Below are 26520 nucleotides of genomic sequence, written 5' to 3' on the forward strand. Positions count from 1 at the left end.
AAGGGTGAGGCATTGGGAGGATTACTGGAATTTATAAGTTCATGTAATTTCAAGGTTGTCCAAAGTTACATAGTTCTCAGCTCCTCCAAGAAAACCAAGCAATTTTTTTCCTTACCAAACTCCATCCTGATTATTTTGACACAAAAACATCCCGAACTAAAAAAGCCAGCAACCCCCTGAAATGTTAAAAGCTGCTGTCAGAAGAATTTAAAGTCATTTTTGAAAATGCTGCTGCCCTTTAAATATAGTAAGTCTGGGGATTTTTTAGTTTTGCTTTCCTGAAGTGTCACCAAAAGAGAATTTAACACTGATATCCACTGAATGCCTACATGTATCCCTGAGGTACGGACAGTACTTGTCATGTATGCCTGAAGACATCACTGTCATTTTCTTCCTCTCCCTTAACTGAAAACCTGTGCAGAAAATAGGAAGAACTTGTCAATGGCCACCCTGTGATTGTCCTGTGCTGCAGTCGAGGCAACTCCATGTTCCCATGTTGGACAGCTCCACTTCTCCTCCTCTGTGCAAATGTGCAGGTGAAATGGGAACACAGGGACTTGAGCTCCAAGAAGAGCCCCTTCCTCCCAAGCACAAGTACCTGAAGTGTCAAAAAGCTAGAGGAACACTTAAAGGAGCATGGAGAAGTGAGCAACCTGCTAGCTCCATGCTTCAGATAGTCCTGCAAACATTATGCCTGTTTTTTTCACTGAGTTTGGTGCTTGAAAATTTGGGTTGATCATTAAGATTGTTTATTAATACACATCAAAAGAAATTGCTTTATCAGTTCTCCTAGGTAATGTTTTTACAAGATCTGAGAAGATATTTTAAGTGCAAGAATACTGTATTAGTCATAAGCAATTGGCAATTAAGTGGCTGTAGCACAGCAGGCCTTGTTATGGGTAATATGAAACATGGTCCTTTCAGAGGTCGTAGAGGCAGTTAGAATTCATTTGTAGGTAGAGAATGTGTGCCAACAAACACTTCAAGGGACATTTGTCACAGTAATCGTGGAGAGACATCCTTAACGCAAGGTGTTCTAATGGAGCTAAGTGTAACTTAGCACTTCAAAAATTATTTGAGTTCAGATTTTATTTTTTACCTTTGAATACTCTAAATAAATATTCAGTCTGATACTTAAAACTGTATCCTCCTACTTCTTAAGAGGAAGGCTAAAGAGGCTTATTCTTGAGACACGTATTACCAGAGTGAAAAGATAACTTGGGTTCAGAGTGGGATTAAGATGAAATAAATTTAGGTTCTCTGTGTGGCTTTAGGTTGCTCTTATAGCTGGGTGGTGTCTAATCAATGCATTCAGTGTGGAGAGTATTTGAGCTCACTGAGAAGCAGATGCCTGCTGTCTGCTTGGCTGTGTCCTGAACTCCGCTGCCTGCAATGGCTGGTTGCTTACTGCAGCAGCAGTCATGTAGGCTTTGCATTTATCTTGTTTAGGTTTTTAGAGCAGTTGTGTATCTTCAAAGTGCTTTTCCTGTTTTAAATTTACCATAGAAAACATCAGTTTGCTTTGCAGAGTGGCTTTGGGATGTAGGAATTAAATTCCCTTTGGAACAAACTAAAATTGAAGTTGTGCCCCAGGTGAGCACTGAACATTTGCATTAGGAGGTGGAGTGTGTTTAGGCTCTGAGCCAGTGTTTTTTGTCTTGAATGGCTTCACATGATGTCTGTGGTGATGACATTAAATCTAGAGACCAGACTCCATATAATTCCAAGTGAAGCCCCTTAGCAGTGTATTGCATAGATACAGAGAGCTCAGTAATAATTTTTCTGATGTATTGATCCTCCCATTTTCAAATAATAGAATAATTAATGAGCATTTAATATTTCATGGGATGAACTCAAATATTAGACAAGCACAGGGCTAGCAAACTCTGGAACAAGACTGATGGGAGATGCTTCCCCTTCAGGAGCCTCACTTCAAATGGCCCTGCATGGCTGGATGTGAGTGTCAGCATTAAGTCCGAGATCTAGAACTGGGTTTTGGTCTTGGAAAGCCCTAGATAGAAGGTTTATATTGAAACTCTGTTTAAGTTGAAACAGTCTTTTTAGGTACTTGTCCTTTGTTGCTTTAACCAAGTACCTTTTGACAACGAATAATTCATCAATTTTATCCTACTATAAATATTCTAGAGAAGACGTGTCCTTTTCTGTCCTTTGGAGTACTCCTATAAAACTGGGTTGAGCAGAGTAGGAGGTGTGAAATTGCAACCCCAGAATTTCTGAACTGTTTTATGCCTAATGGCAGCTTTCTCTTTAGACTGTGGGATTAGGAGTTTAAAAGGAAATAGTTCAGTAATAGAAAATAGCTTCAGTAATTTGCTTGGGTATTTAATTTTAATCACTAAATTGATTTCAGTAAGCATTGCAAGTGAAATTGTTCTCTGAAGTAAATTGCCTTCCAGATCAGGTCTGTAGCACTTGATGCTGCAAAATACCTTTGTGTGTGAGCATACAACAATGTCAACAAAATGTTTACTGAAATGTCTCCAAAACTTGCTGGTGGAGTAGGGAGCTGTCTGAACTATGGCACAGGAGATGCTGAGTGTTGCAACTCCTCTCTGAAGGTTTGAGTTTTGAGTCAAGGCTGCAAGTATTTGACTTTCCCCTTTAGATTCTGCATTCAAGCTTCTGAGTTTGAACTAAGCAGAGCTCAGTTCAACAGCAGTGTATGTGAGGGATGGAAGGGGTGCACCAAAACTGTTATTCCCCTAAATTGCTGTTATTCAACCAAACTGTACTTGTTTGGTTGAAAGCTCAGCTTTTTTTGACGCATCACTGGCACTACTTCTGTTGCTGCCCACCCATTTTTTTTGTTAAATAGTTTAGTTCATTGCAGTCCATTCACTGCAATAGTAAATATCAGGGTTCAGTGCTTCAGTGTGTGTGGCCTGAGAACAGGAGTCAAGAGACTTATTCTGCTTCATCTATTCTGACAAGTCTTGCATTCCTGTTTGTGGAGTGGTATATCCTCAGTAGGATGGTCAAGGCTGTACTCAGCAGAATTTTTTTCTGAGAGTGTGGTATTATTTTCAAATGAGCCACATGTATGAAATGCATAGAGCTGAGAAGATTGTTCATATTCAAAAGTAGGGGACTGACCTCTTCAACTCTGATATGTTGCACAGTGCACTTTTTAAACACCTTTGAAAGCTGGCTACAGCTGCTTTCAGTGAAGGTGAACTTGCTGTGCTTGGACCTGGACTGGACTGGGTTATTCAGCGGTAATTGGGCATATTTGACCTTACTGTTTTGGCTGGAGTAGTCGTAGGTATGTGTAGAATCACCTAGAGGAGGTGCTTAGATGGAAAGGCATGCTGCAGGGTAAATGACTAGTGAGTGTGTTAAGATGGCAGTGTAGAATTGGAGCCAGAAACTGAGGTCTGTTTTAGTACCTTGCTTTCTTTATCTTGTTTCAATGTGAACTTCAGAAGTAAGGATTCCCTGTCTGCCAAAGCCGATTGTTGCTTTTCAGTAGGGCTTGGAGCCTGCTTGGCAGTTAAGACTCAGATTTATATGGGCCATGGGTAATGGTAGTGAAGTTGGATGTGCCAGAGTCAAAGCATTATTAATAAAATGCAAGGAAAAAGATGAGAAGTGAAAATTTTGTGGTAAATAATACAGAGAGTAAAGGCCCTTCTTAATACTGATTGACAGTGGGCAGTGATGTCTTTTGTTTTAAGGAAGGTAATTTCCCAAACAAGAAACAATGCTGCCCATCTGCATGTTAGTATGAAGTGATGCCATGAAGAAATCAGGCCACCAGCTGTTGTCTGGCAGGAGATAAAAATTATAAAAATATGAAGGGCAGATTCTTCCTCTTTCTTGGATTCACATGCCCACAGCTGTGCACAAAAGAAGTTCCAGCTTCTGAAAAATACATTTCTGATTTTTGTGTTGGTTCCTATTGTGTTTGCTACTGCTGATACAGTTGTTTTGAAATTTGTCTGAATTATGGCTATTTTTTCTGTAATCTAACTTTAAGCTTTCTTTCCAGTTCTAAGAAATGGGATGTGGCAGAACATTATGTGGAAAGAGGTAAATAAAACCTGAGGATGGGAGGGAGGGAAAACAAGTGTTCAAGAATTACTCTTGCCAGAATTAATTAGGAGGCTTAGAATTAATGTATACTACATGAGAATTCTCTGTCACTTGGGGTGGGAGGGGTGGGAGGGATCCTTTTTGTTCCAGTAGTCAAAATTGCCCTTAGCAAGGCACCTGACTACCCATTTTTAAATCCTGGTACTGTGTTACAGTCAAATGCTAATGGACTGTTGTGTTTTTCCTTGTGCAGTTAATAGGTAAACTGTAAACAGTGTTTTGGTTTTAGTCTGCCTAGAAGAGTAATTTTCACTGCAATGCTGTACCTCCCCTGCAAGTCTAACAGAGACTTACTCTGCTGCCTGTGCTAAAAAGTCCCTGGGCTTTGAGACTAATTAGTAAGCTGCTTGCTCAGGTAAGAAACACAAGCCCTGCTGCTACCTGAGGCACTTGGGACCCATGTTCTATGAGGCCCTTGGCCAGGGTCTGGTGAGCTTTATTTCTAAGACCTGGAAGTTGCTGAAATGCCTCAGGATGTATTGATCTAGTTGTGGCTCTTGCTGCCTTTTAAAGGATAAAATTAGCCCTCTTATCTAGTAATTGAGGAAAAAGTACGCCCTTTTAAAACCTCTGAGGAATGAGATCAGTCTCAAGACACCTAAAAGCTGTCCTGCTGAAGTGTTAGGCTACAGTAGAAGCTCAAGATTGCCAGGGATTCAGATGGCTAATGTGGTTCCTGTTTATGCTGTTCCAAGTCCTATTTTTGTAGAAAGGACAGTGAATTGAAAGTTTAAGGTCAAGCCTGGAATCTGGGTTTTTTATACCCTTAGGCATTTCTTGAGTTGACTTGTGTCTGTAGCTGCATGTTGTCCAGGTTTGCATTTATGGTTAAGGAATAACAGTTCTGTATTATTCTCCTTGATCACTTTAAGGCAGACTTCTGACTTTTTTTTTTTTTTTTTGTGCTGAAAGTGGTAGGGAAATTATTTTTAGTGGTATCTGAGAAAACTAATGAATCTGCTTGTTCAAACATACCATCTGTTTCCATTTTTATAAATTAATATCTTGAAAGTATTTTAAGCCCATTTCAGACTCTCAGTGCTGCATTGGCATTAAGCAACTTCATCTTTATTGGGCAAACCTGGTTTACTGTTTTGAGAGAGCTACTTGACTCTTTTGAGAATGAAAGTCCCATGCATATGTGACTAACTCAAGGTGCTGGAAAGTCTTAGGCCTGTGTAGGAGGAGACACAGTATTCCAGAATTCAGAACTCTGCATATCTCAGTCAAGGAAGGACAAGATTCATAGAGATGATACTATTTGCTAGTGATTAGTACAAGCAGTGCATCTAAGGAGAATTGAGGGAAAATTATAGTGATGATTGGGTAGGTAAGGAATAGAAAACAACTCTTGATACTTAATGAAGGGGAAGTTTAAAGATGAAGGTAAAGTTTAAATATTCTTACTAGGGGGAAAAAATATGACTAAAGAAAACCCCAGAATTTGGATAATGGCAGAATTATAGAAAAAAAGTGATTTTTATTAAATATAAGCCATAGAAGTTCACAATTTCTAATTGAGTGTATCTAATCTATCTGAGTGTACCTTTTTTCTCTATAGAATTTTATACTTTGCATTCAGAAAAGGGAAGGCTTTGATATTTCCAAACTTGCAGTGAAAAGTACTCTGACTTTCAGAGAAACTATCTCTAGCTGTTCTGTGCATGATGCTGCTTTTCTGACTGTGTGAAAGAAAATAACAAACTAACATTCCAGACAAGCGAACTGTTTGTTTTTCTCTTCCATGCTACTGTACTCCTGGCCACCACAGGTAGCAGTAGGCGATATTGTGAAGGTCACCAATGGGCAGCATCTTCCAGCAGACATGATCATAATATCTACCAGGTATCCTGAATGGGTGTGGAAGTGATGTGTCTGATGAACTGAGGTGCAGAGTTCTTGAATCTCTGTATTTGCTATTAATAAAACCAGACATCAGATAGCATTAATTCTATTCCACATCTAAAATCAAATTTCAGCAAAATTCAATGACAAAATATGGCTTTACTAGGGTTTGATTCATGTATCATTGTAGATAGGCTCTTCTAAAACAAGGTGCTTCAAGGCTTCACTTTATGAATTGCAGGTACATAATACTCTGTATTGATGAGTTTGTTGGAAGACTGAAGGTCCTTAACATGAGCTTTGTGCATTCACTGGTTCTATGGCCTTCTGAGAATCCCTCCACTTAAATAAGGAAGCTTAAGTTTTCTTCCACTTAATTCCCCTGAGTATTCAGCATATTTTCCTGTGCTCCCCCAGGAAGATTTCTCTTTCAAATAGTTAATCCTAAAGGCGAGCTCTGTTGGCATTAAACAACAAAATAGCTTTTGAACTTAATTTGTTCACTACTTCTCTTGGATACAGCACTTGTATGGCCCATCTCTAGCTTGGGAGGGACAGTAACCTGTTGAGTCCTTCTTGGTTTAGTTTCAAGTATGGGACAAATTCCTGATGCCCCCCAGGACACATTTTGCCCTCTTGGCTGCCAGGGCACTGTGGACTCATGTTGAACTTGCCATTTACCAGGACCCTCAGGTTCCTTTCCATGGGACTACTCTCCCTCATCCCATTCTCCAGTCTGTACACACATCCAGGGTTGTCCTGTTCCCAGGTAGAGAATCCAGCACTTGCCTTTGTTAAACTTCATATGGTTGGTAGTTGCCCAGCCCTCTCGTTTATTGAGGTCTCATAGTTCCTAAAAGCATTTGAGTGGTACTTGACTGCTAGTCTAGGTTCTGGATCTGTAGAGCAACTTGAGGCTGAATCAAAACCACAGTTTGCTTAGACAGATGAGGTGTTAACAAGAGACAACAGCACAACTCCTGTTCATAAATGTGCTTGTAATAGCCAGACCTTACAACACCTCCATAATTCCCTCCTGTGTGTGTGCTTTTCAATGGTAACTGCAGATTTCTCTGGTCTCAGGGATTCAGTTCTCTTACATGATCCAGCTTTTAAGGGAATTTGGTTTTTTCAAGCTCCTGTATTTTCTGCTCCATCCTTCTTGTCTGTACTGTTTCTGAAAGGTTTCAGTTTTTTCTAAGCTATATGCTGAAGCTCAGTCTTTTTGAATTACTGCATGATGAAGGATAGAGGTACCTCCATTCCATGGTATACAGTATTGTATTTTTCAAAACAAGCCTCAAACCTTAAATAAGTAGTTGTCAACTTAATATGCAGTTAGGCTGAATTTGGACATCAATAATTTTGTTTCAGCATTGAAGAATTTTTTACTTAAGAACTTCTCTAATGTATTATACTAAAAACCCCTTCTGACTTATTTCTTAACTGTGTGAGCCAGCTTTTTGTTCTATATTATTCTACTAACCTGCTGTCTTTGATAACCACATAATAAATAGAAAATTTAACCCAAAGCATGTTGATTTGGGAGAAACTTTGATTGAAATAAATAGCAATTTCTATGGCAGTTCTGCTTTATAATTGGTATTATTCCCATGATTCCTTTAAATGCCAATACTAAGTGTCCTCAGTTCACCGGGAAGCTCTGCATGTTCTGAAGGGGGTGGATTCTTTTGCTTGTATATGTTGATTTTTCTGTGTCTGAGGTGATTGTCAGAGGTAAATTGACAGTTGTTTTTATCTTGGATCTCTTTTCCTGTTCAGCAAAAAGGTGACATCAAATTTTACATAAAAAATGAATTAACATGAAGGAAAAATATTTTAATTCAAACACAACTTTGCATGGAAACACGTCCACATTTCTCATTTCCACAGTTCATGCTATTTCTGTGGGAATTAGAGGAATTGTATTGCAAAAGGTCTCCTTCCTGAGCTAACCACTTCAGTTATAGTAGGTAAGGTGTATGACAGAGGTAAAATTGCAATCAATCTGGACTCTCATCAGTGTCTTTCTTGAGTTCATATTCAAATTTACTGTGTAGGAGGGGACAAAGAATAGACTCAACCGTTTTTTCTTTTCAAAGCAAAATTATTGGAGAGAATCTGGCTTCTTACTGTGTTATAAATGTACCTGTCCATTTCTTAATTATTGTTTTCCTAAGGAGCCCTTGTTCCTGACTGTTCTGTTGATTGAGTACATTTGCTGTTAGAACAGTTTGTTACTTTGGAAAAAAAATAGTCATTTATCAAGAGTATGAGAAGTGATATGCTGAAGAAGCACTTGCTTGAGTCCAGGTGGGAAACTGATATTCCTTAGCAGCCTGAGAAGACAGTGGGCAGAAAAATCGTTTTGGTGATGCTATGCAGAGGTTTTGAATCTTGAGTGGCCTGTCAGGAAAAGATCTAGTAAAAGTACTCTTCCTTGTCACACCTAGGCTGAGCTCCTCTGTTACATACAGGTGAGAGCTTGACTAATAGGAAGTTCAGTTCTAGGAGGAAGATTTTTGTCCCTATTGGTAAGGGCAGAAACACATCTGGAAGATGCAGGTTACAGCCTTCAATCCTGACAAACCTTTTTCTCATGCTTGAAAAAGGTGTTTAGCAGTGACTTTGGGTGTACTTCCCTTATTAAGGCGACCTTGCAAAAGTGATTTTGTGTGTTCAGTTCACAGACAGAATTCAATAGCAGAGAGCATTGCTGTCTTCATCCAAACATATCCCCTTTTTATCCTGTTCAATACTTGCTCTTTCATCTGTAGCTCTTAAAATTGGAAGCAATTTAATGGATTGCAATTCAGAGTAATCCACTTTAAGCATCTAAGTTTATAATGACTTGTTCAATTCTTACTGATTTTTGATTTAGAGTTGTCTTTCTCTGTAGTTTGTGTATGACCATATCCAAAGACATGTCTGTTAAATATGTACCTTCAACTTTTGTGGTGTACACTGCCAGTATAGTTTTCTGTCTTCTGCAGTGCATTGAAGAAGTCTATGGTGGACTGTATTAGTGCAAAAGTGGTGTACAAAAAAGTACTGAGTTTTAATATTGAAAATCTTACACTCCTTACAGTGAACCACAAGCCATGTGCTATATTGAAACAGCTAATCTCGATGGGGAGACGAATCTTAAAATACGACAGGTAAAACAAACCAAATTTTTTTTCTTTGAGCTATTTAATATTAGTTATGAACAAGCATCTAGCTTACATGACAACAATACAAGTGCCTTTTTGTTGTTGTTTTTTTAAAAAGCATGTTTCTTCAAGTGGCTGTAATTTGCTTTTTCAACAGATACAAACCCAAGCAGTAATGCATCATGTGGAAGTGTAAGGAAGTAACCTGGAGCAAGTATTTTAAGCCCAGAGAGACAAATCAAACAGACCTTGGATGTGTTTTGCTGAAGGTCTAGTTGGTGGAATTAAAGTGCTGTACATAAAAAAATCAGCTATGCTTGTGATGAGAGTTGCAGTGTCTCGTCACAAATACTATTTTATGAGCGTTATGCAGAGGCAGAAGCTGAAAAGGATCTTTATAAATTGATATCTTTGTGATAAGCAGAAGAATTTATTTGGATCTTTCTAGTTTTGTTACAGAAGTAGTGTTGCTTATAGTGTTTAGAAATAGTTAAGAATCTTTGGCTTCTTTGATTAAAAAAAGTACTTAGATTAGGATTTTTAAACACAGATAATTTGTTTTAAAAAACTACACTTGGTGCTTCTTTGCTACATTTGTAGAAATGTGACTTAATGTTCCAGATCAGGCTACTAAGTCTGGTCTTGAGCTCTGGTAGGATTTTATTTGCTTCAGGACATGCTTCAAATACAAAAATATGGCCCTGCTCCATCTTGCAGTGCTGCAGTCAAATTCTGCCAAAAGAAACATGACATGGATTCCTCTTTTAATAGAAAGGCAGTGGGATGCTGTGCATGTGCTCAGATGTAGAGTACCAATATTTTGTTGCAGTTGTGTGACAGGCTGATCATTGACCTTGAGGAGGATCAGAGCATATTGGCTGCAGTAGCCCAAGAGAGACTACACTTAAGAACAACCATATTTAGCAGCCATAACACATCAGGGCAGCTATACTTTGAGCAAAAAGCCAAGTCTATTTATGCTGCTTTTCTCCTACTTCCTCTTGCACGTATCAAACTTTGTGTTTTGTGGATATTATTTTCCTCTTGGTTAAAGAGGAGCCATGTAGGTAATGTGAAGATGTGTGTAGAGAGTTTCAGTCTTGGTAGTAGTTTTCTATGTGTCCATAATGAGTTTTCCTTGCAGGAAATAGGTATTGAATATCAAACAAAAAAAATAAAACCCCAAAACATAATGAAAACCAGCCTTCAAAAAAAAACCCCACCAAAGCAAAACACGATCCCGAGTAACAAACCTCCACAGATTTAATTGTATTTTGGTTCATAGATGTTAAAAGGAAGCACCATTTCCGTAGATTGCCTTCTAATAGCAATTTTTGTCAAAAATGTCCTTAAAATTGTTCTGTGCAGGGTTTGTCTCAAACTGCTAGTCTCCAGTCCAGGGAAGAATTGATGAAAGTGTCTGGGAGGATAGAATGTGAAGGACCCAACCGCCATCTCTATGACTTCACTGGAAACTTGCGCTTAGATGGTCAAAGGTATTGACAACAAAGCCGTGAATTCATTTGGTTAGGAAAAATGTTTCCTCTGTTCTTTTAGTCTGGAACTCTGAGCACATGCATGTTTTTGCTGGAGAAGAGGAGGGTAATAATTAATATTTATTAATCAGAGCATCTGCCAGTATAAGATAACACAGTTCTGTCTTTGCATGGGTACTTCTGCTCGTTATGGGAGTATTGATTTCTTTGTAATTAATGGTGATATTTTACTAAAAGGTACATCTAAAGAGAAGGATTCAAGGAGATGGTTGGGGTTTTTAGGGCCTTCTTATTACACAAGATACACAGAAGAAATAGAGACCTTTCCCTTTCAACAGGAGCCAAAGGCTGCACCAAGGTCAAGTTTGTAGAGAAAAGTGATCCCAGAACCTGGAGGCTTTGGCAGTGTGACTTTGATTTCTAGAACTCTTAAAAGAAAAGTATGTCGTTTTAGTACTCAAATTCACAGATTGTGACAGGTTGGTAGGAACATACATGTTATATTTGGCTGTACCTGTTTTCCTTTACCAAATGTATATTCCTTGGGCAGCTCAGTCCAAGAATAGCAGATGATCACTTGCATCCCACTTGGAAGTCACATGGTTGATACAGGCTTTCTGAAATGCTTGTTTAATTGTGTATTTGATATAGTGTGCTTGAAATGGATGGTCTCTTTGCAAGTTCAATGCTTCTCTGCCCTTGATATGAGAGAGAATGTACTAGCCAAGGTCAAGTGCAAAATAAGCTTATTTATGGCTGCCACATAATTTCTTAAGTTCTGGATAACTGGAGCAGCTCTGCCCTACTGTGCTTTAGCAGGAATTAGATTTACAGAGGTTTCAGTGCTTTCTTAGTTGTGTGAACAATCTAAGCTCATTATATTGCTATTGCCTTCTTCTCCTGTTGTTGTTTGGGGTTGTTTGTATTATTAACTGGGGAGCAAGGCTAGGAGTAGAACTATCTTCTTTAAAGTGTTACCAAGAACTGGAAGATTCATGAACTACTTCTTTTGCAGCCCAGTTCCTGTTGGTCCAGACCAGATCTTGCTGAGAGGTGCACAACTGAGAAACACTCAGTGGGTCTTAGGTATTGTTGTGTATACAGGACATGATACAAAACTCATGCAGGTAAAGGTTTTAAGGGGATTAAGGGTATGTTTTGATAGAAGTTGGTCTTATTTCCTGTATTTTCATTGTCATTGACTTGATTTGATGAAATAGTTTGACTCATTATAGTTAAGACTTGGAGGTCTCGAGGAATAGAAGGGTCCATTGTGCTCCAATTTGCATGTGCACATGTGCGAACACACAATGAAGTGAAAGCAGTTCAATATGTTAGGAGAGCTTTCATCTTAACTTATCTGGTAGCTGGATGGCATTTAAAACTGAGGCTTAACAGCTGAGGACATAACGTAATTATCTTCATGATTATTACTAAGACAGCAGTCCTGTATTTCCTTAATGTCGGGGAGTGCCTGGTGAGACGGGCAACATGTGTATGTTGATCACTGCTGCTAAGCATCAATGGGATGGACAGCAGGTGCTCTAAAGGACTCTGAAAGTAAAGACTGGGTTTGCTTCTGGATTTTTCTCTTGTAAAAGCCATTGCCAGGTTCTTTCTCTTTTTTTTTTTTTCCCCTGCTGCTGTTTAGAATTCAACCAAAGCACCTCTGAAGAGATCAAATGTGGAGAAAGTGACCAACATGCAGATCCTGGTTTTGTTCTGTATTCTCCTGGTAATGGCCCTTGTGAGTTCTGTAGGTGCCTTATTATGGAACAGAACGCACGGTGAAGTTGTCTGGTACCTTGGCTCCAACAGTGAGTATGCAGGCACTGGGCCAGTGATGTATCAGACTGCAGGGACAGCCAGGCTCTTACCTTCACTGAATTAATGCATAAAATAAGAAATAAATTTAAAAACCACAAAAAAAGCCCCAAACCCCCTGTATCTTGCTAGTTTTTTCATGACTAATATATTGTTTTTGAGAATAGGCTGACATAAGTGAGCTTCCCAGTGAGGCTTCTAAAGGTTAGGTAAATATCACTGGGCTAGCACCCAGGGAGCAGGGGTAGAAACAAGAGGGGCAAGAGTTACTCTTAGATATCTGGTGTTCCCTTCTTTCACCTCTGTAGAGATACTATACATGTATTTTTTCTCATGTACTGCAGCCTTGTGTGTGTCTGACAGTATTTGACTACAGGATGGGGAGTGTCAGTCTGATGCCTACTTCAGCTTTATGCTTATATATAGATGCAACTGTACTTCTTTGAGTTAGAAATGCTGATCTGCTCTTTTAGAGAAAATTGAAATGGTGGATGTCACAAATTCTTATTTATTACGTAAAGTTTCTGTCTTTAGCTTCTGTTAACTTGTTGTGAGAAAACTGATCTTTTAGCATCATTATATGAAGGGTTTTATTTGATTTTTCTTAGTCCTCAAATTTATTAGCTCATTATCAAAGATGGACATGAGCAATGAAGTACTCCCCAGCAGACTTTTAAGGAGGTTACATTAGCTGTAAAATGTGATGTTAAAAGCATTTTGAGATGCAGATCTTAAAGCAGTTATCAGAAACTGCAAATGCCTTGTCTGCTGATGATGCAAAACAGATGGCAAGTGTATCTTCTGCAGTTTAAGAATTGTAGTTATGGTAGTAATGAAAAAAACCCCATAGGAATAGCATGGAAATGCCCCATATTTGACTCTGGGTTTTAGTAGTAATGTCTTCTTGTAGCAGTGTCAGCACTTTTCAGAACTTCTTGTCTGCTCTCCCCTTGTTTTTTAATGAGTAAGTTTAAATTTGTGCCTTCCAATGACAGAGGTATTACTGGAAAAGATGAATGGAATGAAGTCTTGAACTTGCAGTACAAAACAGGTTCTACTTGCAGTAGACTAAGATGACATGATAGTCTGTGTAGATGCCTTTTTGAATTTTGAATGCACAATTTCTATGCCTTCTGTAACTGCCACACACAGAAAAGACACTTTTTCAGGTTTGGCAGGTAGATGCTAAATTTTGGTTAAATGTCTCATCTCTGTAAAAATTGTATTGGAAAATGTTCCAATACCAAGCATGCTTCTGTTTTCTGTAAACTTATCAAAGTTATGGAATTAGTGTGTACTCACACTTTGAGGTGCCTTTGTCCAAACTCTGATCTTTATTAGGCTTCAGTGATTTTCTCTGGATTCTGTCTCCTCCTAGTTTGCTCCCCTGACTTCTAATTAACTTATGATGCTGAAAACCCTTAGTTGTGGACTCTGACCCTGTTGTGCTGGATGTTCTGTGTGCTGACTGAAGTGCCTCTCTAAGTTTCTAGGGAAGTGGAGAGCATACAAATGTGGAGACACTGATTGTAAAGAGAGGCTGTGGGCAGCACTGTGACCAGGAGCCTTCCTCCCGTGCCTCTGCTGAGACTTGTACCTTCCTGCTGGCTGTCTATAAATGTTTCCCCTTCCCTTTAGGACCAGTTGTGGTGGTAGACTTATTTGGGCAAGTTGCCCAGTGTTGTCACCATTAGTAACAGCTTCTTTGATTAAGCAGGGTGCCTTAGTTCATATACTAGACAAGTGTTTAACAGTCAACTTGTTCTTGTTGATTTCTTTTGTAAGAGTAAATTCTCAATTCTGACCATTATGTCAGATTTTAGAACTAATTTCAGTGTTTATTTTTTGTTTCCTAACTCCACTGAAGCAAGTAGGCACTCTCTGAAAGGTGGTTATATTACTAGTGACATTGGGGGCTCTTAATTGGGCAGTTGACACACTAGATAAATGTCTAATTTTGGTTATAGTGGGGCATATTGTACTTTTCACCATCTGTCCAGCAAAAATTGTTCAGAAAGTGTTCTGTTCTTTTACATATAGCCTCACTAACCTTGTCCGTCTTCACCTGGTATGGTGTGGTTGTTTTATCTGTCTTGTGTTGAAATCAATATTAAAATGGCCCTTACACTAGACATCAACACAGTAGCTTATTATTTTGGCTTTGTTAAATCTGATTAGGTGAACTGCATAAAGATGATAGCCCCTATACCACTCAGACTTGTCTGCTAATGTCCTGTGTCTTTTGATCCACAGAAATGCTGTCTGTCAACTTTGGATACAATCTGCTGACGTTTATAATCTTGTACAACAACCTTATTCCAATCAGCCTTCTGGTGACATTGGAAGTTGTCAAGTTTACTCAGGCTCTTTTTATAAATTGGGTAAGTAGCAAGAGTGAATGTATCTCAGTTCTGGATGTTGACATTTAAAATAAAAACCCTCTTAACATCTTAGTGAGATTTTCTAATTACTTTCTGATGCAACTTCTGGGAAAGGCAGGGGGAAACTCAGGTTTTATTCTATATCAGTTCACAGGAAATTAAAAGATCTAGTTACAGGAAGGTGCCCTGTGCAAATCATGACTTGTATTTTAGGCTTTTAGGATGAGAAGGCAGCCTCAGCTCTTGGTTGAAGGAGGTCTCTCTCTCAGCTGACTCACGTTCAGCAATTATCTTTTGAAAACTCTTCGGTATCTTATAGCTTCTTTGAGACACAGCAGAGGGCAAGACTAGACTTGGTTGTTGGCGTGGGGGGTTTTTTTGTTGTTGTTTTTGTTGTTTTTTTTGGGGGGGTTGCTTGTTGGTTTTTTGGTTTTTTTTGTGTTTTGTCTTTACATCTTGAGGCTGGCCTTAAGGTCACCTCTGGAATGGACCATAATGTTTTCGTAAGGAGATAAGTTGATGTTGCCTCACAACCAAACAGCGATCCCTCTGTTCAGGGAAGCTTTGACTTCAAAATGTCTTTCTCAAGTTGTGGGCCAGAAATACTCTAGTGGTGGCTCTTAAGCTGGACAAAACCAAGAGAGATTCCTTTTGTTGGTATGCATTTATCCTTGGACTTTGAGTAATGTAGTAGGTTACTGTAAAACATGTGTAAGCAAAGTTTAATATGTCTGTTCGTTGAGCTGCTTGTAATGTAGTAGACATGCATATCTGAGAAGTTCTTAGGTTTGTGTAACAGCTGTTTCTTTGTAGTAAAAGAAGTTTATTTCATGGATCCACTAAAATTGTCTCATAGATGTGACTAGAGCAACTGATTGTTGTTACTGACTACTTTATGATGAGCATGGCTAATGCATGAACTTCTTTCTACTGTACTGAGTTTGTTTTTTTCTGTTGCACCTTTAGTTTATTATCTACCTATAGTTGAATCTGTCTTTTCTCATGTCCTTGTAGGATGGAGGTATACTTTGGAAAGGAGGCACCCATATTCATCCTGGGATGATGTTTGTCTCAAGCATTCAGAATGCCTGCTCATAGCATTAAGACAAGCCAAGTTGGAGCTGACTAAAGGAAGAACAGAGACTTTAGTGTTTAATTTGCATAACATAAGTCTTAATTTTGCTCTCATTTCAGGACATAGATATGTATTACCCTGAAACAGATACACCTGCAATGGCCAGAACCTCAAACCTTAATGAGGAACTTGGGCAGGTAAGATAACATTTTCTGAAGTGTCATTATTGTGATATACTCTCTCAAGAGCAAAGGCATAAGAGCAACATGTACAAGACTGTACAAGATGTACAAATCAGCTTTATTTTCTTGCTCTGTGGCTCGAGTTAATGGGACATTTTTATTTTCTCTAGTCTGAGTCTTAAAAGTGAAATAATGAGATATCACAGGATTAAATGTAATGTCATATAGGCAGTTTTATTTTTGGGAATTGAAACTATGTCTTATGTGCACTCTCAACTTTATTCTCAAAGGTCTTGGAGAGATGCTCTGTGATTTTGGCTGTCTATACCAGAACAGAACATACAGGGCTAGACTTATTAGTTTTTGATGTTTCTGACTGGAGATGCAAGTAAAAAAAAATGCAGTTGTATTCCTAATTTAGATATTGCAATCCTTCAAGCATTTCTATTTTCCTTCAGATAAGGATAGGTGCATATTAACTTCTAGTTGTTGTAGCAGCTTTGTTTATTCTGGAAGTAACATTTCTTCAAACCCGAAGGGCTTCCCAGAACAAGCTTACTGGATAATATAACTCTGCTGTTGGAATTTTGTAATACACTTGAGAAATGGTAGCTTTTTCCTTGACCACCAAGCTTATATGTCTGTGTGGAGGGACAGAATGTAAGAAAATACAGACAGTGCAGAAGATAGTCTCACACCTGAGGAGTGAGTTGCAGCTGTTCTAATCACCAAAGATTAAGAGCAGGCCTGCCCTTAATAGGCCACGGCTGTGTCCAATAAGGAGACAGTGCTACAAAAGAGTGGGTTAGCTGGGTGAGGAGAGAGCTGGAGTTTGTTGGCTGTGCTGTGAGGAAGGAGGAGTCAGTGCTGTGAGGAGCTTGCCGTGAGAAATCACTGAGAAGGTATGGGAGCTTCACAATAAGATGGCAATAGGTTTGTAACTGAACTACGTGAACTTCATAATAGGCATGCATTTAGTATTGGAGGTAACATTACATATTTAAACATGCATATTTTATTGAAGGATAATAATATCCTGCTCAGCAGGGGGGTAGTCAGTATTGTTCCTGCTTAATCTGATAATTTTTCTTATGAGTGCTGAAATTTGATTTCTGTTTAAATCACTTTGATGTGAAGTTATCAACTTCGAAATTATGGTGTTATTTTTGCCTGAAGTAAAGGATGTGTGGCATAATATATGTTGGTGGCCCACATGTTATTTCAGGAATGGCTTACTATTGATTCTGTGTTACTAGACTGAATTTTTTTATTCTTTAATTGAATTACATGTTCACAGATGTCCTTGATATTTTTGTTTTATGGTGAAATTATTAATGACTTAAAATTCCTCAGAAGTGTAGGTACCCACTTTGACTTCTGACTTGCAAAGGCTCCATTTCCAATGCTGTATTCAGTAGCAGTACAGTGCACAACTAAAGGATCACATTACAAGTAGTGTAGTGCAGTGTCTTAAGCTGAATGGCAATTGTTGAGGAAAAGCTTCTTCTAACTATAGTCAAATTATTTTTGTCTTTGAGTTGTCTAACTCGTTCATGTATCATCATCCCTTCCTGGTTGAAGGTCTTACCTGTTGCAGAGGTACAACTGTGGTATCATTAACTTGCAATTAGTTTTGGTCTGTTATGGCCCTTTGAAGGTGGGAATTTTGAATCTGCTAATGCTCCAAGAAGTTACTTTGATGGGGTTGCCTCCAAGTTTTACCTTAAAATCACTGTTTCTGTTAAGGGATTATTACTTTGGGCAGTGCTAACTGTCGCTGTGTTTTGTGTACTTTAGGACTGCTCATGAGTGGACATGAGATAAAACATTTTTTGTTTCCCTGCATAGTACCAGTTGGACTTACTCTAGCATATTCTGTGCTTCAAGGTAGGGGAAAAAAAATCCCCAAACATTCCTGGTGATCTTTGAAACACAGACTGCCTTCAGTGTGTAAAATTCTAGTGAGCCTTCAACAATCCCAGGAGTCTTTGTTTTCATTTCTAATCACTCTTTGAGATTAGTACAGTTGAAAGATTTGATGAATGTCCAAGTAGTGCAACCAAGTACATCTGTAGTGATCACACTAGAGCCTTGGTAGTTGATACTTACTATTTGAGCCTTTCCATGTTTAGATATAAAGAATTAATGCAATTAAATAATTTGCCTGATTTTTGTTCTGTAGATCTGGTAGACAAATCAAGCTGTAATAAGCCTGCGTTGGCCAATATTGTGACCTTTGAGCAATATGACTCTGAGTATCTTCCTGTTTTCTGCTTTGAGTTTTATTACTATGCAAGTTGAAAATCAGACTTGTTTTTTCCCTTCCAGGTTAAATACCTGTTTTCTGATAAAACAGGTACTCTAACATGCAATATCATGAACTTTAAGAAATGCAGTATTGCTGGAGTGACATATGGGTAGGTATGACTTTTAAAAAAACTCTGTAGCTTAATGTGTGCATATTACTGGTACAAAATTTTATATTGAAAAAGGATTAGAACATTCTGTTCTTCAGTTTTTATTCTAGCATATTTTGTTGTCTTAATTAGTAGTTTTCATTTTCCTGTCCTGCAGCACAAATTATGAAAGTCAAACCTGGGGAGTACTTCACATGAAGGAAAGAAACTTGCTTCCTAACTTGCCTGATCATGATTTAAACAAAACCAGAAGTGCTAAATAAGCTCTGGCCTTTCAAGAGGGAAGAAGTTGCAGTCCAAGGGTAGCAATTATCAGTCATATTCCTGTGACTTGAGAAGAACCAGAATTTTGTTAGAGCAGTGTAGTTGTAGTTATAGAGCTTAATATTCCTTTAACAAGAGGGATGGATACCTGCTTACTTTTATTCTGTTCTGTCAAAAGGATCCCTTTGAGTCATCTACATCTTTGTATTTGCTTCATGTTAAATGGGTAGTCTTAAGATCTCAAGTTAACCTTTGAATTTCATGTTAGCTAAATTAGATATCTCAAAGGCAGAAAATTTGATTCAAATGTATGAACAGCTGAACCCATGGTTCCAGCATATGTTTTTGTGGGATGACTCATTGATCTTCGCCTTCTACCTATTTTTTTTTTTTTGTTACTAAAGTGGAATAAATGTTCTTTTTTCCTTTTTCTACTCCTCAGTCACTTTCCTGAGTTGGAAAGAGAACGTTCATCAGAAGACTTCAGGTAAATACATTCCAAGATGTTTATGTTCTGTATAGCAGAGTGGGTACAATCTATATAAAGACAGCTTTCCAATTTGGGACTGGAAGAAGCCCAAGGGAGGAATGCATTTGAGTAAAATGGTCTTCCAGTGGGAGAGATGCAGAGCTGGTGGGTGGTGATGGATCTACTCTTCTGCATAGAGATTTCATATGTGAGGGGGGTTAGGAATAGGCAGTGGCTGGGATGCTAATGCAGTGCTTATTTATAATTGCAGACAGTCAAGTTAAAAGCTAAAATTAACCTACTTTGCAGGAACCTTACCCCTAGCTTGCGACTGAATGTTGCTCTTTATGATCACTGAGTTCAGGCCTGAAGAGAATGAGAAGAAAAGGGACTTCTTTATTAAAATGCTATGTTTTAATAATTGATCATGTCCAGAGAATGCTTCTTGTTTTTATTGGGAACATTAATGAATAGAGGTGATGGGTCTGTCGCATTCCACAGAAACTAGTGAAGACCCAGAGGTGTTACATGGTATCAGTGAAACACGTTTTATCAGTGAAACACGATTATTGGGAAGGAAGGGAAGAGCCAGGGAGAACTGACATGGATTTGAATGGCAAATACAGGGAAGAAGTGAATTTCCACCCAAGAAACAAGCCATCACTGAATGCTGTTAGAAAAGTACTGGGTGATGAGCTAAGCTGGGCTTCTCCACTGGTCCAGCTCATTTCTATGATCATGTTTTAGGAAGGTGATAAAATGATGTTTCTTCTGCTAAGAGGCAATTTCTATGGATCCCTCTTTTCTTCCAATATATTGCTATTTTCTTCATCGCTGTCTTTTCTTTCTTTGTACCTTTCTTTTGTATTCCTTTCTGTGCAAGTTTTTCCTAGGTGGTTACTTGGAGACTTAAAATCCTCCAGGAGTCAGCTTGAAGCAGAATGCTCTGACTAGGCAGAGAACTTAGGGGTATTGAACGTCGATCTATTTTATGAGCAAGCCGCCCTGAAATCCATTTATCTTAAATATGCTTAAAAACTGCTGTTGCTACATCTGTCCCAGGAACTGCATTGACACTTGAATCTTCTGAAATATGCTGTCAGCCATAACCATTTTGGGTTTTTTGCTGGTGTTAATTTTCAGCACTTGCTGCATTACTCATATGATCTTTTCACAATGCTTTCAAGGACACTGGAGTCTTACTTTGCTTTTTAAATTTGTTTCCCAAGAAACTAGATGAAGCACTAAGATTGGCAATGTTGCACTTGTTTAAATATGCTTGTTTTGCTCTGCAGCCAGCTACCTCCTTCCACCAGTGAATCGTGTGAATTTGATGACCCAAGACTGCTGCAAAACATTGAAAATCATCATGTAAGTCTGCTCTTTGAATATCACGCCTCTCAAATGCCCTATTCTGGGCTTGTCTGGAATTGAATGCTGAACAAATCTATTTGTGTGATTAAGTCTGCTCTGTGAGCATGTCATGCAAGCACAGAGGGGGTAAATTGGAATCAAAATAGCTCCCTCCAACGCCTTTCTGCCTACTTGTCTTACAATTGAATTAAAGAAGCAATGGCATTGATGCAGATTCTAGCTACCTCCAAGGCAGCTTTGTATATTCTGTTGTATATGGAAGGTAATGCTTTGTAACAAGTTATGATAGAAATTTAACTTCTTTAAAAGAAGCTACTTGGGGTGTTGAAACATTTATACCATTTTTAACTGTAATCTGTAGCATTTCAAGGTGGTTCTGGAATGAGCCTTAAGTATTGCAAGGGTTTGGAATTCTAGTTGTGTAAAGGATGTAAGAGATGGGAGTTAATTGCAAATTCAAGTTTGGCATGAGCACTAATGAGTGGTAGTCTTAGCCTAGCTGTTGAATCCTAAAGGGACCTATTCTTTACAGTGTCAGTTCATTGTTTATTTGGAAGTCATGTGGGTATGAAGTGTCTCACTGGACACCAGACAATTAATTCACCTGCCAAAAAGCATGACCCTTCTTCTCTGCAGGCTGTCTCACAGTATGGGGTCTGAGCATTGGCAAGCACAAACTCAGTCAGCTGATTGCTTTCCTTAGTGTAACTTATGCAACTGGGCTGGTTTAGTTTAGTATGAGCATCTAAAATGTACTTGCAATATACAGTTTGTGTGCAGGAAGGCTTTGCTTTCTGTTCTGCTGTGCAGTACTTAAGAACTGCAGTATGGTATGAGTGCTATAAGGGAGTAATTACTTGGTGTGGCACTATGTATTCTGCAAGGTGATGGAGCCTAAAGGTGGCTCCTGTGCTCTAACCTCCAGCAAGGTGATCCACTCAGGACAGTGCCCTGGTTTTCTATGTGGTTTTTGTACTCATGTACTCTGGAAAGATTTCCCACTGGACGTGACTTGCAGCCAAGATTTGTGCATGTCCTGTTCCTTTGTGTCCAGTTTGTTTATGGCTACAGTTACGGCTTATGGCACTTGCTGACTCCAGATATTCATTCTAGTTTAGGTGTAGACTGCAGGTAAAATGTCTTTGAGCTCTTTCTGGCTGCTGTTGCTTTAGGTATGCCTAGAGAAAAATGCTTTGGTGTATTTCAATAGACTCAGCAGAAGAGATGTATCTCAAATGAGTTGTGAGATGGAATTTCTTACCTAGCCTTGAGATGGCCTCTTATTTTAGGGCTACCTAATTATTTGGTCTTCTCTGGGTGGTTTCTTCTTTGGGGGATAAAACAAATATACACTGTTGTAGCAGGCAAATAAGGGATTTTGGTAGATTCCCTAAGTGTCATTTAGTCTAGACAGCTCAGCCATCTTCTATGCTGAACCCTTTTCCAGTTTCCTTTTTGCTGGTTACTTAAACAGACAAATATTGATGTCATTGTGCAGCTGGCTGTTGGACTGAGCACATTGTGTGAACTCAGCCCTCAGACAATGAGTGGGGAAATTACTGGCCAAAGATACTTTTTAGAGCCTGACTGTACTGGAGGAATGGGTGCCACCCTCTGGCAAGTGGTGGTTTAGCATAAGACATGAGAATGCAAGGACTACTTATGACAGTTTGCTGAGCATGTTTGGGTGTATTTTTCAGGCTGTGGGTGAGAGGAGGGGCTGAATTCCAGGATAGTGGTAGAGAGGAGGGTCTTTCTGGCTTTTTTTGCATTAGGTCAGCTACTGAGGTGCATAAACTGCTTCTTTCTATCTAAAAATCTGTATAATCTTCATTTTTACAGCTGATAGGTAGCTGCAGATGCTATTTGCAGGTGTCTGTCAATTTCTACTCGTTTAGTGAACTGTGGTGAAAAACTGAAGTGTTCTAGCATAAGCTACCTAGTGAAGTTAGATGGTGCTGTACTCGGGCAATTCCCTCTGAACATTTGCCCTTCTGCAGCTGAAGGTGTAAGTGTGATCTCTTACACGCTCTCATTAAGTGTTCATTGCTCTCCTCTTGAAGATTTTAATCTTTTTTTTTCAATTCAGTCACAAGTGTTAGTTTAGAACTGTCACAGTGCCAAGTAATTTTCTTTCCAGGTTGAAAATAAAAAATTATGCACTTGTACTCATGAGACTGTCTTCCATCTGCTAGGAAGATTTCTAGCATCCTGCATCACCTCTAAATTTCATAGCTCTTCTGGGCCTCTGGTGTGTAAGGGCTGACTGATAGCCAAGTCCACTTTTGAGCAGTTAAAGAATTATTGCCGTGTAGGAATTGTTCCAGGGAAAAATAACTTGTCTTGAAAACCTGTGGAGGTTTCTTTTGGCTGCTTTGCCAAGATGTGGGAGAAAGTACCAAGCTCTGTCTGTCTGTGCTTTTTATTGGCTTCTGTTGGATGAACTGTACAGCTGTACCAAGTGTATGATGCTGTCTTGTTTCTATAGCGAAAATGGCTTCAGCTCTTAGTCTAATAAGAGTCTTTGCTAAGACTGGAAGGAATGTTTGGTGAATATGCTAGATGGTGTTCATCTTGGTGCTTGCTAGTTGCATATGTCCTGTGAATGAGCTCAGCACAGAGATGCAAGCCTGTTTCATGTGGGGTTATGTTTTACACTAGTGATAGGAGAGCAGGGAAGGAGGTCAAGAAGGAACTAACAGACTTGATTCTCATCCTAGACTCCTGTATCTCCCAGGATTCTCTCTGAACTTCATCTGTGAATTTTAATTTGCATATGAACTTTCTTCTGTGGCCCCCAGTTTATGTCTTGGCCAAGAAGCAGCAAACATGGTGTAGCTGCAGATGCCTGAATTGGCTCAGGGAGTACATGTGATGAGTACTTCAGCAGCTGGCCAGGCAGAGCAGACAGCTGTTGTGCTCACATTGAGCCTTTACCACGCTGAAAGTGTTTGTTTAGACCTCATCAACACATCTATTTATTCTTGTGGTGTGTGGGAACTGAGGCTATTATCCCATCAAGCTTTGTCAAAATGACAGCTATCATCAGCTGATTCTTAATTCCATAGGAAAGCAGAACCAGAAAAACATATCGCGGCTAACTGGGATGAAAAACTGAGATTTGAAATACAGTAGGGGGAAAAAACATATTCAGGTGATGAAAGCCTATGGGAGGCTTTAGTTCAGATTGCTGGAAAACTGTCCAAACACATCATTTTATAGCTCACAATTAAATTGTTAGAGCTTGGTGAGATATATTTTTCTCTAATCTGCTTTTGTTCTTATTGTGCGTGGGACTTCAGTACTTTTGTTCAAGTACAAGGCAGTGTCTTTAATTATAGGTCATATCTCATTGGTTTTGGGCAAGATACACTTGAATTTCATTCTCTTGATTATTCAAAAGCTGGTTAATGTCTTCTCTCAGTCTGTGCCTGAAGGATCTTGGTCTCTTCCAGTCCTGCCACTTCACTGTTCTGGGGGTGCTCAGCATGGCTGGATCCTCACACTGTTTTCCAGATACTTTAGTGAACTAAGTGGTAGGAAGTTAATATATTTTTAAGATGTTGAGAATTACTATGTAATGTTCAGTGGTAATTGAATGCATAAGCATTTTCAGTTTTCCTTCGCAGAATGTGCCACTTAGATGCAAAGTAGTAAGTTTAGATTGTTAGACTGTGCTTTAGCATCCAACTGGCCATTTCTACACCATTTGCTCAAAAAACTGTCAGCCTTGCTCACCTGGAAGTACTGTGAATGAGGGCACTAATCTGATGCTGCTACACCTAAAGGAAAAATGAAGGGTATCTTTAACTTCACATGCGAATTCCTTGTGATTTTGAGACTGTTAACAGTTGAGAAAAATAGTGTCTTCAGAGTGAAGAGTCAAGATAAGTGTAACATATGCAGATAGGAAGCTCTGCCCAGGGCAGTTCCCCAGAAGACTGAGGCTTGTCTCAGTGTTTTGTTCTTCTAAATATAGGAACCATGAAAGGATGAAAACTTGCTTTCTGCCCGGTGGTTTGCTTGATAATGGATAGTGCTGTGCCTACTAGATAGCTGAGCTTTGCTTTCCTTGAGGATAGTGCTTTGTAGATGAGAATCCAGAATCTGCTTCCAGAAGTAGAACACCACTGCAATGTGTATGTGGTTCTCAGCTGGTAGGGACAGCAAACAAAATAATTCATCCAGTGGAGTGTATTTCTTGTACAGATGTTTGTAGACTAGTTTCTTAATGGATTTTTGAGTGGGACAAAAAGGGAAGAAGCAGTGGCTTTCACCCAGAGTTGTTGGCACACTAGAAGAAAAATGAGGGAAGAAGGCATTTAAAATGGGAACTACCTGTGGACTGATGAGTAAGAGATTAAAATATGCAAATTTTGTTCCACCTACAGATAGCTAAAAAGGGAGGGAAGAAGAAATAAGGCTGACCTTAACACATGAACAGGCAAGAAATGTCTCTCAGAGACCATCAGTAAGAATACTGTCAAAGACTTGGTAGAAGAAAATAAGTAATAAATCAGAATTGGTTAAGCTGTGGGACTGCTGTCCTGTGCTGGGATTCAGCTCAGCATCTTGAAAGGGATCTGTTGCCACAGAAGCCATTAACAGATTTTCTGTTCACAGGTCCAAAGCAGGTATTTGAATGCTCTACCCTGATTCATGTCTGTGCAACAAATATTGTCAGTGCTGGAACAATACAGAAAGGAAACAAATGACAGCTGTGTGGAGGAGCTGTTGTGATAAGCTGGGCCTCTGGTGATCTGTTGAAACAGAATTGGAAGATTGCCCTGTAATACATTGTGGGCTGTGCAAATACCAAGACAGCAGCAAATTATGTTGTTGGCTTGAAAACATAAATACATACTTAGGAAGGATTAAAATCCATGTCACTACTGAAGACAGGTTGTTTCCAGCTGATAGAACACATACTATGAAAGCTTGTTAAGGGGCTAGGTGATAAAAGTGTAAGACAGACATCAAAGGTCTGCAGCAACAGATGCTGAAATGAGAATCTGGCAGGCTGTGCCTTTTGACACAGAGATAAAACTTTCATTACTTTGACTGCAAATGATGGAACAGCAATTACCTCTTGACTGTAATTTGCTGTGGGCTTTTTCAGATAGTAGTGTGTAAATATGTTTGTTTTCCTGAGCACAGCCTCTGCACCCCAGCATGTTGAAAGCAACAGCTCTTGTTAATTCACTGGCGTGTGACCATGCAATTTGGAAGTTTCAGTCTTGGAAGGTAAAGGTCCTGTGTGAAACAGTTACTTTGAAAATATTCATGGCAAAGTATATGAAGTACTTTGAATATAGGGCTAAGAGTATAGAGCTTGGATTCTCAGTGTTTTTATTACATTACTTTCTGATATGCTTACTTTGTTTACACACGTTGCCACAGTGTTTGCCAGCTGCCATGGTTTTGTGGCTTTTATAGTAGTTTACTTTCTACTAATTAAACCTTCATATTGCCAATGCATATGCTGTGCTAATGAAAGATGTGGAACTAGATGATTTTTTATATGCAAAAATTCTTTATGAGTTTGCAAAATCAAGTAGGGCATTCTGCAAAGGTAGAACTACTAAGATCATGTCTGAGTCACTGAGCAAATGGCTGCTGTGCTCTTCCTGACTGCTGTGAGACTATAAATCCTGTGCCAGAGGCAGGGATGGAAAGGAGGGAAGAATGGGATGAGGGACTTAATTTCACATCATTAAAGGTTGCAGTTGCCACAGTTGGCTGATCAGAGGCCTGTGATTTAAGTGCTGGAGTTGCAGACCTGGTGTCTGTTTAAGCACTTTGAAACAGTGCTTTATGTTGCATGTTCTCTTGATGCTGAATGTGTAGGGACCATAGGTTAATTTTATGCTTGACTAGGTGCTGTATTCCTTTGGAAGGACATGTGACTTTGCCTTCTACTGGCTGTTC

At 39.1% G+C, this 26520-nt stretch overlaps 1 protein-coding gene across 1 annotated transcript in view; it reads left to right on the forward strand.

Moving 5' to 3' along the window:
• ATP8A2 (ATPase phospholipid transporting 8A2) overlaps positions 1–26520 on the forward strand; it is a 314236-nt gene that overhangs the window by 50365 nt on the left and 237351 nt on the right. Inside the window, exons 6-16 of the mRNA XM_058045068.1 lie at positions 4010–4050; positions 5885–5958; positions 9047–9116; positions 10479–10606; positions 11622–11733; positions 12258–12423; positions 14684–14811; positions 16006–16083; positions 18397–18485; positions 19192–19236; positions 20514–20589. Coding sequence (XP_057901051.1) covers positions 4010–4050; positions 5885–5958; positions 9047–9116; positions 10479–10606; positions 11622–11733; positions 12258–12423; positions 14684–14811; positions 16006–16083; positions 18397–18485; positions 19192–19236; positions 20514–20589 — 1007 coding nt within the window. The remainder of the gene's footprint in view (positions 1–4009; positions 4051–5884; positions 5959–9046; positions 9117–10478; positions 10607–11621; positions 11734–12257; positions 12424–14683; positions 14812–16005; positions 16084–18396; positions 18486–19191; positions 19237–20513; positions 20590–26520) is intronic.

Source organism: Melospiza georgiana, chromosome 2, assembly GCF_028018845.1.
Source record: "Melospiza georgiana isolate bMelGeo1 chromosome 2, bMelGeo1.pri, whole genome shotgun sequence".
In the NCBI taxonomy this organism is placed as follows: domain Eukaryota; kingdom Metazoa; phylum Chordata; class Aves; order Passeriformes; family Passerellidae; genus Melospiza; species Melospiza georgiana.